The sequence below is a fragment of the Neofelis nebulosa genome, chromosome 7 (assembly GCF_028018385.1).
Source record: "Neofelis nebulosa isolate mNeoNeb1 chromosome 7, mNeoNeb1.pri, whole genome shotgun sequence".
Lineage (NCBI taxonomy): Eukaryota > Metazoa > Chordata > Mammalia > Carnivora > Felidae > Neofelis > Neofelis nebulosa.
The window spans coordinates 121,814,016-121,832,136 of record NC_080788.1 but is presented as its reverse complement, the minus strand read 5'-3'; the positions used below and the strand labels follow the sequence as shown (position 1 = coordinate 121,832,136).

The window sequence follows — 18,121 nt, the reverse complement described above, 5'->3', positions numbered from 1 at the left end:
TGAAAAAATCTGACTCTTTAGAAAGACCAGGAAAAAAACACATCAGGAAGAAGTTTGCATTTCCTTTCTCCAAACCCACGGTTCAGCACTGTTACCCAGTGCACTGTCTGATGGTAGCTCCTGCCAGAGGCTGGAAGACTTAGTCACTGGCAGTGACCTTGAACCCTGCCATCAGCGCTCATCACAATCCCCGGAGAACCTAAGAGCAGCACCTGCCCCTCCCACAGGGTACACAGCCCAAACTTCAGCATGGTCCACTAGTTCCCCAGGTGACTCTCAGCCCAGGCTGAGAACCAGAGTTAACTTTCAGTCCCCACCAGGTGCTCTTGTCTTCTGTACAGTACCAACTATTTCGAAGGCCTCATAAACGAAGAGTACTCTTAGCACAGAATGGATACGACTCAGAAGAAACTGAACAAGAGATGAAGGAAAACTTACTTGGAGGCCTTCTGGGAGGTCATCTTCCTGAGGACTTGTTTGTGATTGGCTGGGGGCTTGGGGACCAGCGAGGAGGAAGAACTTGGAGCCAGCACCACTTTTTGCGGCAGAGCAGCTGGCTTCTGGCCACTAGCTGTGGCACTTGAAATTCTGCAAGCTGCACCATTATTTATTGTCCATAAATTGGAGTTAGGTAGTGTCTGGCTGCCAAAGATGGCCTACAAGGAAGAGAAAAAGAAAGGTCGTTGGAGATGTCCTTCATAAGCCATTTGCTATAAATGAGTAACTGGGTTGTAATCCTGAAGTGGGACAAAAGGAAAAGGGAGATTGCTGAAGTAATTTTTTAGGAAAAATTTCTCTAATACTGCCAGTGTAGGTCCAGATTCAGAGAATGGAGAGGTCTGGAAGGAGAGAGTTGAAACGGTCTTGTTGAAAGTACACTGTGCTGGGAATCAGGGCATATCTATGTATTATCCATCTGTGGAAATTAGAAAAGCGTCTGGTCTCTCTGTCTTCGTCTCCTTCACTGTTAAGTTCAACAGATATTTAATGAATGTCTCCTACTGGGTGTCAAAGTACTAGAAATAAAGCACAGGAACAAAAGTGGCTTGAAGCTTGACTCAATTCCAGCCCACTCAGAGAACCCAGAACTCTTCTAGAAGGTGTGCACATATGAGGAGTGGGTAGAAGCCAGTGTGGCAAGGGTATGTTGAGCAGAGAGGTGGAGAGAGGAGGCTGGAACAGAACAGCCAGACCATGTGTGGCCTTGAGGACTCTTTGCAGAATTCTTTAACACCTCATCCTAAACCTTAAGGATTAACATAAGACTTTACATTTTAAAATGCTTTCAAAGTAAAATCACTACCTGAATGCTAGTTACTGTATGAATATAAGATCAACACAAATGTGTATTTGCTTAGAGGGTAAGCCTACCTATCAATAAAGACCTAAAAATCACCATCTAAATGTCACAAACACCAACATATGTCTGTAGTTAGGATGTAAAGGTATACTTTCTCAAGTAGATGCTTAAAAAATGCTTATAACTTATTTACCTCATTAGCAATTGGTGTTTCCTTTGGGGGAGGCCACAAATTTTGCTATTGATCATTCCATACTATTAACACTGCTTTCAATACGCATGCGTTACAAAAGCTTTAAATGTGAAATAATATTAAGAGAAAATATACAATTGGCAAAATACAGAAGGTTTTTTTATTAAAAAGATTTCTGGCAATTGATTTCCATCTGAAGACACTGCATTTAAAGAGACATGGAGAAATGTCATTTCCTTCTGGCCAGGCCAAAAGGGTAAGATCAGATGCTCTTAGGAAGCATTCACCTTAGAGACAGACTTTATTAATATTATTTTTGTCTTTTATGACTTTCATGCTTTAAGATATAAAAAAATATAAATCGGGTAGCTTTAGCAAAATGTTAACCAACGCTTCTACACTCATGCCTTGGAATGTCCCATTTCAGGGAAATATGTCCAAAGGTCCTGGGCTAGGCAGGTCTGAGAGGGATCAGAGACTCTTGTGCAGAGTAAATGTGTTTGGCAGGCTTAACAAAGAACAAAGCAATTTCAGAAGTGGAGGGTTACAGCATTTTCAAATGGACCATTCGGACTGAGATGTTCTTCATCTCTGCAAACCATGCAAAGGGGAACCCGAAGAGCTCTTCCCTCACCTCCAACTCTGATCGGAAGAAGGGGAACAAAGGAAGACCCAAGCCCATGGGCCAAGCCAGGAGGGAGGCGTTGGGGGGTGTATACATGTGGGAAGGTCTTCAGATGGTCCAAGAGGGCCCAGGAACCCTGATTCTGCTCCAGCAAGCCTTCTGAGGACAAGTAACCATAGGGTACAGCAAGACAGACTCAAAAACAAATCTATTCCTTTCAAACACCATTTCCATATCTGAGGGTCTCAGTATCTGTGGGAGAGACTCAACTAAAAGGAAGGAAGGAGGCAGGAGAGGGTTACTGATAAAATACTGTCAGTTTATTTTCACTACTACATCCCTACACACGACCTTAGATTGAAGAGTGAAAGTTGCCCCTTTCAGAATGGGGAGGAGACTAGAAATCCGAAGCAGGGCTGAAGAGCTCTATAGCAGCCGTCCATAAACAAATTCACTGGATGAGTAGCTGAGAAAGAAAAGCCACTGTTAGCAAAGGGCTCTTGGAAATAAAAATATTCCTTATTGAGCGTGATTTTTCGTGTTGTAAAGGAACTGCCATCAGAAAAAAAAATCCATTCAATACATGTTGCTGTGGTGACAACTTAACCATATTTTCAAGATCACTGAGGTTTTTTTCTTTTGTTAAAAAGTCTTGCTGGGACTTCTAAATACAAACAAAAAATGAATGAAAAGAGCAAGATCAGAACGGTGTGAGTGTAGTAAGCTCCTATTTGTGTAAAAAAGGAAAAAGAATATACACAACCATACACACAGACACACAAAACACACAGAAACACACACACATACACAGAAGGTTGATATGTGCATAGAACAATTCTGAAAGGGTACACAAAAAACTAGGAACCTCCATGGAGAAGAACCGGTTAGCTAGGGGTCCAGGAAAGAGGGAAACTAATTGTTCACTACATATCATTTATAACATTTTGAATTTTGTACCATCCATACGTAGTTATTTATTACAAAAATTAATCATTCAAGGGTAAAAAAAAAAAAAAAAAAAAAAAAAAGTCAAGTTCTCCTAAGACTTAAGCAGGTAACAAAGTTAACTCTGGGTACTAGTCAAAGTATCCAAATGGCGCCCTAGTTTTAACCAGGTGGGTACAGGACTCAGCATTAGACGGGGCTGAAGGAGTTCACTGTTCAACACTTATTATGCCTACAAATCCACATTTGGTCATCAGTGAAAGGCAGAGACTCAGGTAAGTGAAGAACAGCATGGCTTTGCAGCCAAACGTGCCTGGGCTCAAATGTAGCCTCTGGCAGTTATAAACAGTGACCTTTTCAAGTTAGCGAACTTCTCTGACCTTCAGCTTCCTCACAGGCAATTACAGTTACTTTGCTGGATTATTGGGGGTTAAATGAAGACCCCCCATATGTCAATATCACCCAGGCATTCAATAAAGGATTCCTGAAGTAGACCAAATACCAGGCGCATTATAGACCTTTGGCAAACGCTCCATTCCTTCCCAAACTCCCACCTCCATTTGCTGAGGATCCGAAGGATGGGATGGCATGCAGGTCTGCCTCTGTAGGGTCTGTGAATGGCAGCTGGCTGGGCATTTTTCAACATACTTTTCTAGTCTTACGATGATGCTCACTAGCTGTGAAAGCAAACGCTTAAAATGAAAACATATGTTTAGGTTCCCCAGATCATATTTACTCAATTTTCTCTGGCAGGAATAATCTTTTCCTCTTCTGAATGCTTGTAACAATTTATTTGTGTGTGTCTTATCACATTTAGCTCATTCTACCTTGTGTTACAGCCACTGATATGTGTACTTTTCTCTCCTTCTGGACATTGCACACTGCAGATGGCTGAATGACATCTGATTAATTTTTTTTTTTTCATGCACAGTGCCTAGTAGAATGCCTTGTGCATAACAGGCGCTTAATAAATTTTACCCCATGAATGAAAGTAAGAAAACTCGTAACTACTACTCATTTTTATTTTTTTTTTTAGTAACAACCAAATTCCTATGCAAAAAAATAGTCAAGTCTGTGTTTCTACAGAGATGTAATCTTGTAATAGGACCATTGTCTGGACTTTGAATAGTGCCTAGTGTGTTATCTGTGATCAACTTATACTTAGCCACAAAATGTAAGCAAGACTTTCTGTAGATCCCAAACAAAAATAAATTCATCTTCCTAGATGCAAATTTTGTGGCAGGACCTTAGATGCAAATTTTGTGGCAAATTTTGTGTCAGGACACCAACGTTCGTTAGTGATAAGAACAGTTTTTACCTCAAATAACAAAATAGAAAAATTAAGAGGATTTATTGCTTAGGAGACTGTCACTTGCCTGGATACTAATACTTCTTTCTTTCTTCCTAATAATACTGCCCCAATTTTTGTTTGGGTAATGATGTGTGTCCACTTAAAAAAAAACTATATTTCCCAATCTCTCCTGTACTTAGAAATAACCATGTGCACCTTCCGGGAAAGCTCTTTAAAGGGGGCAAACTGGGTTAGGACACAATTTTTGCCCTTTACTGTTCTTCCTCCCATCCGGAACATGGATATCCAGCTAGCATCAGGTGGACAGGCCTTGGGTGGAAGTCACTTGCTAAGGATTGTAAAGGATAAAGACAAGAGAAGCATGGGCTCATGACAGTACCATAGAGTTCAGGAGAGCCTAACTCTAGATTTCTGATTATATGGGGGAAAAGAAAAATTCTAATTTGTTAAGCTATGGTGGCATAGGGCAGAAGGGAGGGTCTGCTAAATGCAGCGAAATGGACGCCTGAACTGAGATATAATCCTCAATCTACCAATAAGTCCAGCTTGTTTAAGCCTTAATATAATGCAAATGTACTGCATCTCAAAAAAGCAGACACTCTTCCCAAATACAGTAAAGCAGCTTCTAGGTTCTCAGGTATTTAGTCATCATACTCTAACATACCAAATGGACAATGAAATCACAATTTTGTACTGTCCAAACTTCCCAAGAGTCAGTAATGTAGACAAGTTCCCAGGTATTTCACCAAAGCCAAGGCTAAGTGTAATGAGATTAAAGCAATCAAATTTGATAAAGAAACCCACAAAAATACTCAGGCAATGTTAAAAAGCAGATATATAAATGAATTCATTAGACTATTGGCAGAAATCAGCCTCTCATACCATGTATTGGCTCCAGTCCTACAACTCCATCAACAATAGATTACGTGAATTGTTTTCTCCTGATATTCATTCATAAATGGATAGAAGAATAGATAAAGTTCTCTCCATATAAATTCTAAGAAATGTGAGTCTGGATATACAATGTTAGCACTCTGCACTTGCGGGTTAACAGCCCAGGGAATGGGCTACACCGTCATCAGTCAATGTCTTGGGAATGTGAGAGCTGTGTAAGCACTGGCCTCCACTCAAGACCTGGTCAACATATACAAGACTTTTGCTTCTTTATTGGGTGTGGGAAACAGCCATGCTTCAGTAAGGAGACTCAGAGAAAACCACAGTTTGAGGGTTGGCTTGGCCCCAGGCCAAAGATTGGAAAGGCCCTCCTTCTCCCACAACAGAAGGGTACTCGTGGGTGGGAAGGAGGAATTTCTGATAGACAGAACACAGACTGCAACTTGGAAGGTTATGGGGAAGCAAGATCTGGGCTCTCTTACTAGAAAGATAATACTGTTCAGAGATTAAATTCTGGGAGGTTTTTTTTTTTTTTTTTTTTTTTTTTTTAAATTCCATCCAGTAAAACACTTCTTTTTGTCTTTACTTGGGCTTATTGGTGATGGAGTGGAGCTAGATAGCTCTTTGTAGTGAAATAACTCTCTACATTCACTTTTCTTTTAATTAAGGGAGATAAAGTTGGGAAATGTTAACCTTAACCTCGATGGGTTAGTGTCTTTTTGTACCCCTTTTACTTTGGTTCCATAAAAGCAAACATTTTTACGCATTAGTCTCCCCACCGAGTTTCATCCTAACTTGGATTAAGTTCCCATTACATAGTACACAAAACTGCTTCTAGAATGTTGTTCTCTGGCGGCTCAAGTACTGGGACGGTGTATCTTCCTGAGCATGCAAGATGCTGATCACTCACCTGACCACAACCAGTCAAGAGCTGTTCAAGGCAAAGAACACACTGTGTCATTTGTGCAATCATGTGATGTTGTAAAAAGCTGGGGGCCAAGGTGAGGGTGAGGGTAGCTGTTTCTATTTTAGCAAAAGCAAGCTTCCAAAAGGCCTTTGTCTCACATCGTATGGAGTTCTTGGCTGTCTTCCATTCACAGTGTTTGTCAGCTGGGACAAGACCGGGGGCCGAGCAAGAGGAACAGAGTACAACATCTGGTACTGCTGAGAAGGCAGGGGGCAGTGCTGTATGTAACCCTCACAGGGATGGGGCAGAAACCAGAAGATGCTACTGTTCATACGGAGAGAGGCTGGCGACACAAATCCCCGAGATCGAGCTTCGTACCTGAGATCGAGCTTTGAGTGGCCAAAGGTACTAGACAGCCTCTGGAATTTCCTTATTTCTTAAATCAATAAAGAGGCTCTGTCTCCTTTAGCAATTAAGACAGAAGGCTCTTACTAATTCAAATGATCTACTCTCAAGGATGTGTCTACAGCTGCTTACCTGGACAGAACAATTTATTCACCAACCGACAAAAACCATTGTGTTTCAGGCAATTTCTAAGTCAACTGTACTTGCACATGTGGGAAACCATGCTGGTCCTTAACAGATACTTAGATATACTCTCTGTCATCCAATAAAACCAAAGATTCTAGCAGTAGTCTCTGAGTTGGTGTTTTAACAGAATCAAGACAAGTGAACAGATCTTGGGTGAGGTGTGTGTTACGACGAAGAAGTCCGACCATGAGGCAGCTGGTTAAGGCCAGGGATGCGGTCCATGACTAGAAAACCCAGTGAAATTAAATAAATTAAATAGCCTTAAGACATCACACAGATAACCTTCTCTCACTAGCAGCCCCCCACTTCCACTCTAACAACAGCACCCATTAGTCCTACATTGGTAGAGGCTCATATTCTGATGGCAAATTTAGACTCATGGCTGTGGATTCTGCTTTGCTTTCTATTTTTTTCTCCTTCAATGCCCAGCAATATTTGAACACTGGTCACACACACTCACAGAAGGTTGGCAGCCCAAGGGTTTTTGTCTTTCTTTTTTTGAAACATATTAATTTATTTTTTCTTAAATGTTTTTTATTTATTTTTGAGAGAGATGGCGTGCAAGCAGGGAAGGCACGGGATGATGGGGTGCGGGGGGTGGGGGGCACAGAGGATCTGAGTGGGCTCTGCACTGACAGCAAAGAGCCCGACATGGGGCTCGAACTCAGGAACCATGAGATCGTGACCTGTGCCAAAGTTGGACATTCAACTGATTAAGCTACCCAGCTACCCCCGTGTTAATTTCCTTAATACATGTTCATTAGAAAAAGGAAAACATTTTGAAAGTCATTTCAAATTCCACTCTCAGAGATAACCTCTGGTAACATTTATACTTTTTTCTGTGTATATATGAAGTTATTTTACACACACACACACACACACACACACACACACACACGCATGCACGTATTTCTGTGGGCTTGCAAAAATAGGATTATACGATACCTGATGTTTTGGAGACTTTTTTTTTTTCATTCAAATATCTAACTTGAGCATATCTTCATATCTACGAGGGTAGATTTCAATCACTGTTTTAAATGGCTGCATATTTTCTATGATAGTTTATCATAATTACTTAACCACCCAACAGTATTCTACTATAAACTGACACAGTGTAATACAAACCTATATTTGTGTTCATAAGAGATATCTAAGTGGGGGGAAAAGTAGGCCCCCCAAAATGTTACACTTCTGTTTTGAAACTACACACACATACACCTATGCAGGTTGTCACCAGTCTGTTCTGCTATTTAAGAACGGTGCTCTGACAAACATCATGTCATTTGTATCTTTTTGCATGTGCTGGGTCATTTCCTTAAAATAATTTCCTTGAAGTAGAATAGCTAGCTCAGAAGGCTGCTGTTTCTGTTTTAAATCTTTTTTATGTATATTTTCAAACTACCCCCTGGTAAGACTGTGCCAATTATATTTCCATCAGTCTGTTTGAGAGGATGATAATTTCTTTATCTTTCCTTGATTACTGGGAAGAAACAGCATGTGTCCCATGAAAAGGTGGCTCATAATTTGATCCTAATGCTGTTCTTTTTCTTTCTTTTTAGAAGATATTTATGCCTTCAGACAAATATGCTAAAAATCTACACAGATATCATTCTCTTTTAAAAATTAAAAAAAAATTTTAATGTTTATTTATTTTTGAGAGATAGAGAGAGACAGAGTGTGAGTGGGGAAGGGGCAGAGAGAGGGAGAGACAGAATCTGAAGCAGGCTCCAGGCTCTGAGTTGTCAGTGCAGAGCCTGATGTGGGGCTCGAACCCATGAGCCATGAGATCATGACCTGAGCTGAAGTCAGATGCTCAGCCAGCTGAGCCATCCAAGCGCCCCTCATTCTTTTAAAAAATTTTTTTAAAACATTTATTTATTTTTGAGAGACAGAGCACAAGCTGGGGAGGCACAGAGAGAGAGGGAGACACAGAATTCGAAGCAGGCTCCAACCTACAACCCATGAGATCATGACCTAAACTGAAGTCAGATGCTCAATGGACTGAGCCACCGAGGCACCCCCCCCCCGTATCATTCTTTTCGTCATCTTATCATGGTATTAATCATCCTTTCTGTATTCTTCTCACATCTCTCTCTAGCAACTGTGAACAAATTCATTAAGTTAAAAAAAATCATGTAGCCAATTAATATTTTCTGAGCCTCGAACTTCTAAAACAACTTAAGATCATTTTAACCAATTCTGCTTCCAGCATGGGGGCAGGGAGTAACTAAAGCCCCCAGGTTGAAATTATAACGCTATGTATATTTAAGGTTAAAAATAATACATAATAGAAGAGATATCTGCACACCTATGTTCACTGAGGCATTATTCACAACAGTTAAGATGTGGAAGCATTCTAAATGCCCCTCAATAGATGAATGGATAAAGATAATGTATATACATGTCGTAGAATGTCAGTCAGTCTTCAAAAAAGAAAGAAATCCTGTAATATACTACAACATGGATGAACCTTCAGAACATTCTGCTAAGTGAAATAAGCCAGTCACGAAAAAGATGAGTACTATATGATCCCACTTATATGAGGTATCTAAGTAATAACACTCATAGAAACACAAAGTAGAATAGTGGTTGCCAGGAGTCAGGGGGAGGGGAACACAGGGAGTTGTTCAATGAATACAGAGTTTCAACCCAAGATGAAAAAGTGTTATTGATCTGTTATACAACAATGTTCATACAGTGTCAACAATACTGTACTATACACTTAAAATTCTTAAGAGGGTAAATTTGTGCTATGTGTTTTTACCATAATGAAAAACAAGTTATGGATTTTTACTGAGCTTTTACCATGGGTCAACATCGTCCTAAACACTTTACATGCAATTATCGCATTTAATCCTCCCAAACCATTGAGGCAGCTCCCATCGTCATCTCCATATACAGAGGAAGAAACCAAGGCACAAAAGGTTCCATAATTTGTCCATGATGGCACAGCTACTAAGTAGTCAGCTGGGGGTCCATGCCCATGGAAGAGGATGATTTCAGAGCTCATTATACAATGCTGCCTTCCTTATTTATGCTATGCTGACTCCCCTTTAAAGCAAATCCGCTGAAATCATATTTCCCTTCCAGAGCAAATCTAAAGCAAACTTAGCAATGTGTCCAATTTTCATCAGATGCATTTGAAAGACCCAGATTTCACTAGCTTTACTCTAAGAAAGAAAGCTTGAAAAAAAAATGTCTACAAGCAAATTTTTCTTACTTATTTTAAGAGTTAACATAAGTTTGTATATATGTATGTATGTATATACGTAAAGATATGTATATATGTATGTATGTATGTATGTATGTATATAAGTAAAGATAATCTCAAATGATCAGCAATGACCCCAGATCAAGAGTTTAATTGGTTAAAAAAGGGTAATTCACAGCATCATTTTCAATTGTCCCTTATCTTTTATTGGCTAGCAATTTTAGGGAATTCTTCTATATCAGGGCTCTTGTTCTCCTGATAATGTGTCTGTGTCTGACATTTGATGAGTAAAATGAAATAATCAGACAAGGCAATCTCTAAGTTCCCTTACAACTTTAAATTCAGAATTCATAAATATCTGATTTGTCTCTGCCTTCAAACGTACGGTTTGTTTTATTTGGCTCAGAATCTCACATGGTTGACCTACTGTGCATCTTGCCCAGGACTTGCTGTCATCCACGCTTCTTCCTGCAGCGGCATCCTTTTCAGATGGGTGGGGTTCTGTATCTTTAGGAATGAGGTTTTTCATCAGCTCACACAGTTACTGCTGTGAGTCCCCCATATGCCCACAGACAAACACAAAGAAAGCATAGGTGACAGAGTAAGGGCGGGGAATGAAACTGGTCACCAGGCAACTGGAGTAAAAACACATTTAAGGTCATACAACAAACAAGGCCGATTCCAAGCAGCTGGTAGGTGAACAGTTGCCTTTTAACATTCTCACAACCAAGCACAGTTCTGTACTTTGATTCATTATGTTGATCCTTTCTTTCAGATTTTGTGTGTTTGGGTCTATAGTAGCAGCAACAACAGTAAATTTGGAATGTCTTAACTGACTCATGATACATGTGTAAAACAAGAAGAAAACGAAGGGTCACTTCTCTCAAGAGGGAGAGAGGTAGAGTGGAAAAAAGCTTTGGAAGTCTTCTGACCTGGTTTGAATATTATCTCTGCAATTAGCTAGCTATGCAACCTTGTCTAACATGCTTAAACTCTTTGAATTCCCTCCTCAGTAGGATAGAGATAATGCTACATTGAGCACACAGGAGGCACTCACTCTGCGTCCACTTCCCTGCCCCTCACCTCCCTCCCTCCAAGATCGCAGAGGGATACTACTCTAGCAACAGCTTAGAAAACTACCCGGTGGTAATCAGGGGACTTCTATTACCAGTAGTGATGAATCAGCTTAATGAACTGATATCTATATTATAATAATGCACTAAGAATCAGATTTATATGGAGTTGAAAAAGGAAGCGTAATATTAATCATGCAAAAGTATCATCTATGGTAGTCACATTTGTAGACACCTGTCATGTGTCCTAGCAGTCTTCTCAAAAACACCAGCATAGAAATAAAATTAAAATACTATGACCAGCGACAATAACAGGGTGGAAAGGACAAAGTGATAACTGGAGAGGTAATTCCCATGTTATTAATAACAGCCCACACAAGTGCTCCATATCTTCAAACTTCTAGAACATATTTCAGGATACTGCACAACTCAGTAGTCCCTAACCCTATTACTAACTAATAAAAGCACAAAGAAGGTAAATTATGGGCATTTCCAAGAGTTTTCCGCCCAGGAACACCTTCTTAAGACATTTAAGAATCTGAGATAACTGAGATAATGTCTAGACCCGAGTTTAAATATGTTTACAAAGCAGACCTTCCTCTCTTATGACAGTGTATGTGAACAGCAGCAGACTAGTTCCAATAGCTGAAGATAACTTTTCAAGCACGGTTTTATAGGTGCCAATAAGTACACTTGCTCTAAGTACACTGCTACTTAACAGTTCATGTAATAATACATATAGATCAATATATACAAAATACATGAATGCTTTAATATATTGTGAGGGTGGTGCCATATAGCATGTCGGTCCAGAGGCTGGATGCTACACCTGCCTGCATACCTGGGTTAAAGCCCAGTCCTTCCATTTATTATTTACGTGACCCTGAGAAAGTCACATAAGTGATGCTCTGTTTTGTCTGTTAAAATAGGACTAATAAGAGGGCAACTGTGATGATTCAATGCAATAATACAAATATAACTCCTGGTTCAGTGCTTGGCACATGATAACATCCTGAGAAATACAATCCTCATGATAACCCACGTCTATATAGTATCATCTCCATATTAGAGATAAACAAACCGAGGTCCAAAGAAGTTTGAATAACCTGTCCCAGTCATAGGCTAGACAGAACCAAGATTATGTTAAGTTATTTATTTTGAGAGAGAGAGAAAGAGAAAACGAGTACAGGGGAGGGGCAGAAGGAGAGAGAGAATCCCAAGCTGGCTCCACGCTGTCAGCACTGAGCCTGGTGTAGGGCTCAATCCCATGAACTGTGAGATCATGACCTGAGCTGAAATCAAGACTCGGAAGCTTGACTGACTTGTCTGAGTCACCCAGACACCCCAAAGGACAGAACCAAGATTTAAACTGAAGATTACCTGACTCTAAAGTCCGTTCAGAGGATCTATTTCCAAAGCAGTTAAATGTAGTTTTACATGTATCGTTTCACATATTTTCAACGTATTTTTATTAGGCAAGAAGAAAAGAGTCTGGCTTGGCAAAATCTACTAAATCAAATGGTTCTAGGAAAACCAATCAATCAATCATCATCATCATCTACATCATCATCATCATCTAGAAACTAAGTGTTGTATGAGTTCCTGATAAAAGTCAGAAGGATAAACAAAATGGAACCAAAACCCCCCAAAAACAAAACAGTAGATTATGCCATATAGGCCAACATGCTCCAGAAACCTAAGCACACGTGCACACATTCTTCCCCCTAAATACCCCTAGTCCACCCCTCCTCCTGGATACTGTTAGAAGGACGTGGAAAGACTCCCCCTGCACAGTCAGCCTGTTTGCCTGCTCTCTTCGTGCCATGCTGAGGAGCGAGGGTGTTATTGCTGGCTTCCTGGAAAAGCCCGGGTGCCTGCTGAATTTCTCTTTCTTTCCCCTCCCCCACAAAACAAACACACAGCAGCTGAAGGTAATGGAGAAACACTATTCATTCCTGCAGGGGAGAGCAGAATTTTTCTAGACACATGCCATGGACTTTTAGGAGCAGTGTAACAAGACTTGGCTGGGCTTCTATGGGAATCCTTTCCACACCTGTGAGGTGATGCATGCACACATATACCGTCAGCAAAGGGCTCATGACACACGGCACCCAAGGTGTTACTAGCATACTGAAAGACCCCTCGGTATGCCCCCAGAGCTGCCCACCCCTTCCCCCCACAACTTGTTATAGGAACAGTAGCTTCCGCCGGCCCCTACTGCATCTAGGGGAGTCTGGCAAGACAGAGTCTGGTGGGAAGGGGGAAGTCAAGGACAGATGGAGGGGAAGGGTGACAGGAATTCAGGACGCACCATTTTCTCGTACCTTGAGTTACCTCACTATGTTCAAAATCAAGTCTACTAAAAATGGAAGGGCTTTGGAACAAGAACGGAACCAGCGAAAAATCCAGATGTATTTAAAATCCCCCCTTTCATCCCTCTGTCGTTCAAAGAAGTTTCAGCAATTCTGCCTTGGCCATCAAAATGTCCTTAAGTTTTCTGCTTTTTGGGCTTTTTTCAGTCTGGATGAGGCAGAGAAGAGAGTGGGAGGGAAGGAGAAGGGGGCTGGGAGCAGAAGTTTAACAAAGGATCACTTTAACAGAAACTACTGAGTAATCGCTCTGTCCTGGGCCAAGAATAACATCAGCTCAATGTCGGCAATTAGAATCAGGCCAGTTGGGCCTCACAGCCGGTGCGGCCCTCCTCACAGCCCCCAGCACCGAGGGCTACTCATGCTGATGTCACCAGCAGTCGCTGCTGCCCCAGAAAGTCCCCCGACTCAGCTGAAAGAAAAGTTTTTTATCCTTCTCCTTCAGAGGCAGGAAGCCAGAATGAGGAGGAGGTGGGAAGCAACGAGGGCAGACTAGCGAGAAGACACAGTGGGGCCCAGATCAGCACGTAACGGACTCATGTGGCCATCCCAAGACTCCCAGGATTCCGTCACTTCTCCAACCACCCTGAAGTGCACGTTAAATGAATCAATATACGTAAAGCACCTGGAATAGTGCTTGGGCCGCAGGAAGTGCTGACTGAGTATTGGCTATTATGAGGAAAAACAAAGAGGGAGGAATCTGTCCCATTACTTATCTCTCGTCCCCCATAAAATGTGAATCCTGGGAGCAGAGACTGCTGAGCAGAATGTACCCTGATAAGAAAAATGCGCAAGAAGGCTTTCAAGTTTGGAAAACGTATTTATGAGGAGACTGGCAGATGGAGTGAAAAAGATGGAAACAAAGTTCCTATAAAACAATAATTGCCTGCAATTTTATAAGGGCAACACCAAGTCTTAACATATTCCATCTCCCTGCCAAAGGACAGAAAACAAATAACTGGGAAGGAGACATTTCCCATCTCTTTCCCTGTAGCTCAATGGCTCTCAATGCGTGGTCCCCCCAGGCATCACCAGGGGGACCTGTTAGAAATGGAAATAACTGAGCCCCATTTCCAAATTTACTGACTCAGAAATGGGGTGGGGTTAGCGATCAGTGTTTTAAAAACAGGCCCTCCAGGTGGTCCCACTGCTCAAAACTGGGGGTCTACAAACTATGGCTTATAAGACAAGTCCTGCCTGCCCCTCGTTTTTATAAATAAAGTTTTACTGGAAAACAGCCACACTCATTCACTTAAATGTTGTCTATGGCTGTTTTCATTCTACCCTGGCAAAGTGGAGGAGTGGCCATGCAGATGCTGGCCTACAGAGCCTGAAGTATTTACTATCTGGCCATTTACAGAAAAAGTTTGTTGACCCCTGATCCGACTTAGAGTGATTTCTTTTTTCTGTTTAAATTTTTATTTGCCTTAACTTTTTTCCTTATTATTTTTGAGAAAGGCAGAGAAAGTGTGAGCAGGGGAGGGGAAGAGAGACAGGGAGGATCTCAAGCAGGTTCCGTGCTGTCAGTGCAGAGCCCGATATGGGGCTCAAACTCACAAAACCGTGAGATCATGACCTGAGCTGAAATCAAGAATCAGACGCTTAACTGCCTGAGCCACCCGGGCGCCCCAGAATGGTTTCTTTTTTACAACTGCTGGTTTTACTCATCAGTGTGTAAAAGTGCATGTTTTCCATTTTGTCTTACTTTGTTTATCACGGTCTCTATCCAATGGACCGGATCACACCTACTTCCTTGCACCTCAGTCCCTGGAAACCCTGCCAGTGGCTCCAGGTGACTTCCTCTTCCACGTCCAGGTTACAGGACCAGGTTTTTGTTGAGGTGGATTCAGTGCATGACAATTTCTCAGTTCATGAGTGCGGAGATAGACAGAGATGAAGATCAAAGCTTCCTCGGCATGAATGTTAGAGATGTCATTTCCAAACATACCCTGAATCAGAGTTTGCCTTCTTGAAATCAATACCTTCAATAAGCTGGCCACCTAAGTGCAGAAAAGGATGGAGAACCTCCTCTGCATGTAATGCAAGAAAGGTTGCATGATCTTAACCAAAATGTTTTTAGGGAATCACTATGAGAGGCACAGACCACGCACATAATCAGTGCAAATCGGTACGACAGAGTGCAATCCAATGTAAAGGCCTCCTTTAACGGCCTGTTCCATAGACAGGTATCTTTTGTGAACGTGCTAAGCAAATTAGATTTCAATTCTACCCACTACTCTCAAATAGACAATTAATCAAATTGTTAGTTATGTCAGTGGCTACGTACACTTTAGAAAAATGTATTCAAAGCATAAGGAGTTCGTAAAAGAAACCATCTAATAGGTTAACCCAAGGATAGAAACACAGCACATACTGAGAATGCAAACCATATTTCCATCAACAATGTGGTGATAATTATAATGGTCAAGCCTCACACAGCCATAAGCTGGGCTACAAGAAGAGGCTTAAAATCTAGAAGGGCTTTGCTTCTTCTGTGGAGTGTTCTTCATGTCCTCTGAAATGACGTACTCTAAATTACTAAATATCCTTCATGTGAGAACATTTAATATCTTATTTGCTATCTTCTTAGTTATAAACTCTTTAAGCTAAGAACTTAGTTTCTTGAGATCTCCCCACAGTCCCAGAACTTCATCCTGACTCATTTTTCCCTAAATCAACTATGGATTAGAAGAACAGGGGGAAGAAATAAATGATGTTATAAACATATATAAAATTATGATGAATGATTTTCTGTTCCCTCTCCAGGAGACACAAGATAACTCCCTTCTTGGGAGTTCTGACTCCTCCCTAAGACAGATATTCTGACAGATTCTAAAAAACATGTTTTTCCATATACTTCATAGTTCAGTGAAACTAAACCAGTGTAATCCTCACTGGAAAAAAAAATCCACACAAAAATAGCAGTACTCTGAATTTTCAAAGGAATGTGAGTTGTTGGAAGCTAATCAAAAGAATGAGAAGGGCTATTAAATGAAGCAGTTTCTAAAAGTGAAAATCAGTAAAAACTGTCTCTCATCCCTTCAAACTTCAATGCCCTACAATCCCCCCCTCCTCTCCCTTTTTAAACATTATCACCATGTCAAGGCATGGAAGCATCAAAAGGGACCGAGTGTCTATATTTGTTAGCTCATTGATTATACTCCCATAAGAGAAATAAAGCTATTTTCGATGCCTCCCCTCTCCAGCATCTGATTAAGCTGGCATTCTCAAGTATCTGAATGATGGGGAGTTCAGATGTTTAAGAGTTTTAAGAAATGTACATAGATTTAAAAAAAAATCTAAGATACACATTTCTATCTACAATTGTGAAAATGCAAACTGTCTATCCCAAAGACTTTCTAAAGGAGGGAATTTCTACATGACGGAGGGCAACACGGTGATCAAAATGAGATGCTACACTCCACGCTTTCCAGGTAAGAAGGCTGGGTTTTCCTCTAGAAAAAAAGACCTACAGAACTACTTCCCAAGTGCTTAGAGTTACAATTTCTCAATTACATTGAGTTAATATAATACATAGAGTACATGGGCATAGAAAAAGATGAGCAAGTAATGAATGAAATCAAAATAATAAAATGTCTGGACCTGGATGATAGTTAAAAAGATTACGATAGCTCACAACGCTAGGAAACTTGAAATCAACCACAAGAAAAAAATTGGGAAGGTAACAAATACTTGGAGACTGAAGAACATCCTACGAAAGAATGAATGGGCTTGGGAATGCAAACTGGTGTGGCCACTGTGGAAAACAGTATGGAAGTCCCTCAAAAAATTCAAAGTAGAAATACCATATGATCCAATAATTCAAAGAAAACTAAACACTAAGTCGAAAAGATATATGTATCCTAGGGGCGCCTGGGTGGCGCAGTCGGTTGAGCGGCCGACTTCAGCCAGGTCACGATCTCGCGGTCTGTGAGTTCGAGCCCCGCGTCAGGCTCTGGGCTGATGGCTCGGAGCCTGGAGCCTGTTTCCGATTCTGTCTCCCTCTCTCTCTGCCCCTCCCCCGTTCATGCTCTGTCTCTGTCTGTCCCAAAAATAAATAAAAAACATTAAAAAAAAAAAATTAAAAAAAAAAAAAAAAAAGAAAAGATATATGTATCCTTATATTTATTGCAGCATTATTTACAACAATAATGATATGGAAGCAACCTAAAAGTGTCCATCAATAGATGAATGGATAAGGAAGCTGTGGTACACACACATGTACATATATACAGTGGAGTATTATGCAGCCATAACAAAGGATGAGATCATGCCATTTGTGACAACATTGATGGACCTGGAAGATATTATGCTAAGTGAAATAAGTCATAGAAAGAGAAATATCATATGACTTCATTCATATGTGGAATCTAAGAAAAACAAATGAATAAACAGAAAGCAGAACCAGACCCATAAACACGGAACAAACTGATGATTGCCAGAGAGAAGGAGGATGGGGCGTCAGGGCAAAATAGGTGAAGGGGTGTGAGAGATACAGGCTTCCGGTTATGGAATGAGTAAGTCACAGGAATAAAAGGTACAGTTAAGGAATACAGTGAATGAAATCATGATGCATTATACAGTGATAGATGGTAGATTCATCTGTGATCAGCACAGCATAATGTATAAACTTATTGAATCACTATGTTGTACATCTGAAACTAACGTAATATTGAGTGTCCTCTATACTCATTTAATAAA

The 18,121-nt window shown here is 40.8% G+C and overlaps 1 protein-coding gene across 20 annotated transcripts in view; it reads right to left on the bottom strand.

Annotated features, from left to right (window-relative positions):
• Positions 1–18,121, bottom strand: part of TTLL5 (tubulin tyrosine ligase like 5) — a 289,301-nt gene that overhangs the window by 67,785 nt on the left and 203,395 nt on the right. For 14 of the 20 annotated variants that reach the window (XR_009264632.1, XR_009264633.1, XM_058739730.1 and 11 more), the window contains 2 exons: positions 3,618–3,740; positions 439–656 (listed from right to left, as the gene is read on the bottom strand). Coding sequence is in view for 18 of the 20 variants with exons in the window: in XM_058739730.1 (XP_058595713.1) it covers positions 439–656; positions 3,618–3,740 (341 nt within the window). In the remaining 2 variants the exon portion in view is untranslated. Of the gene's footprint in view, positions 1–438; positions 657–3,617; positions 3,741–18,121 lie in introns of those variants that run through there. The other 6 variants (XM_058739739.1, XM_058739731.1, XM_058739736.1 and 3 more) reach the window with 2 other exon arrangements.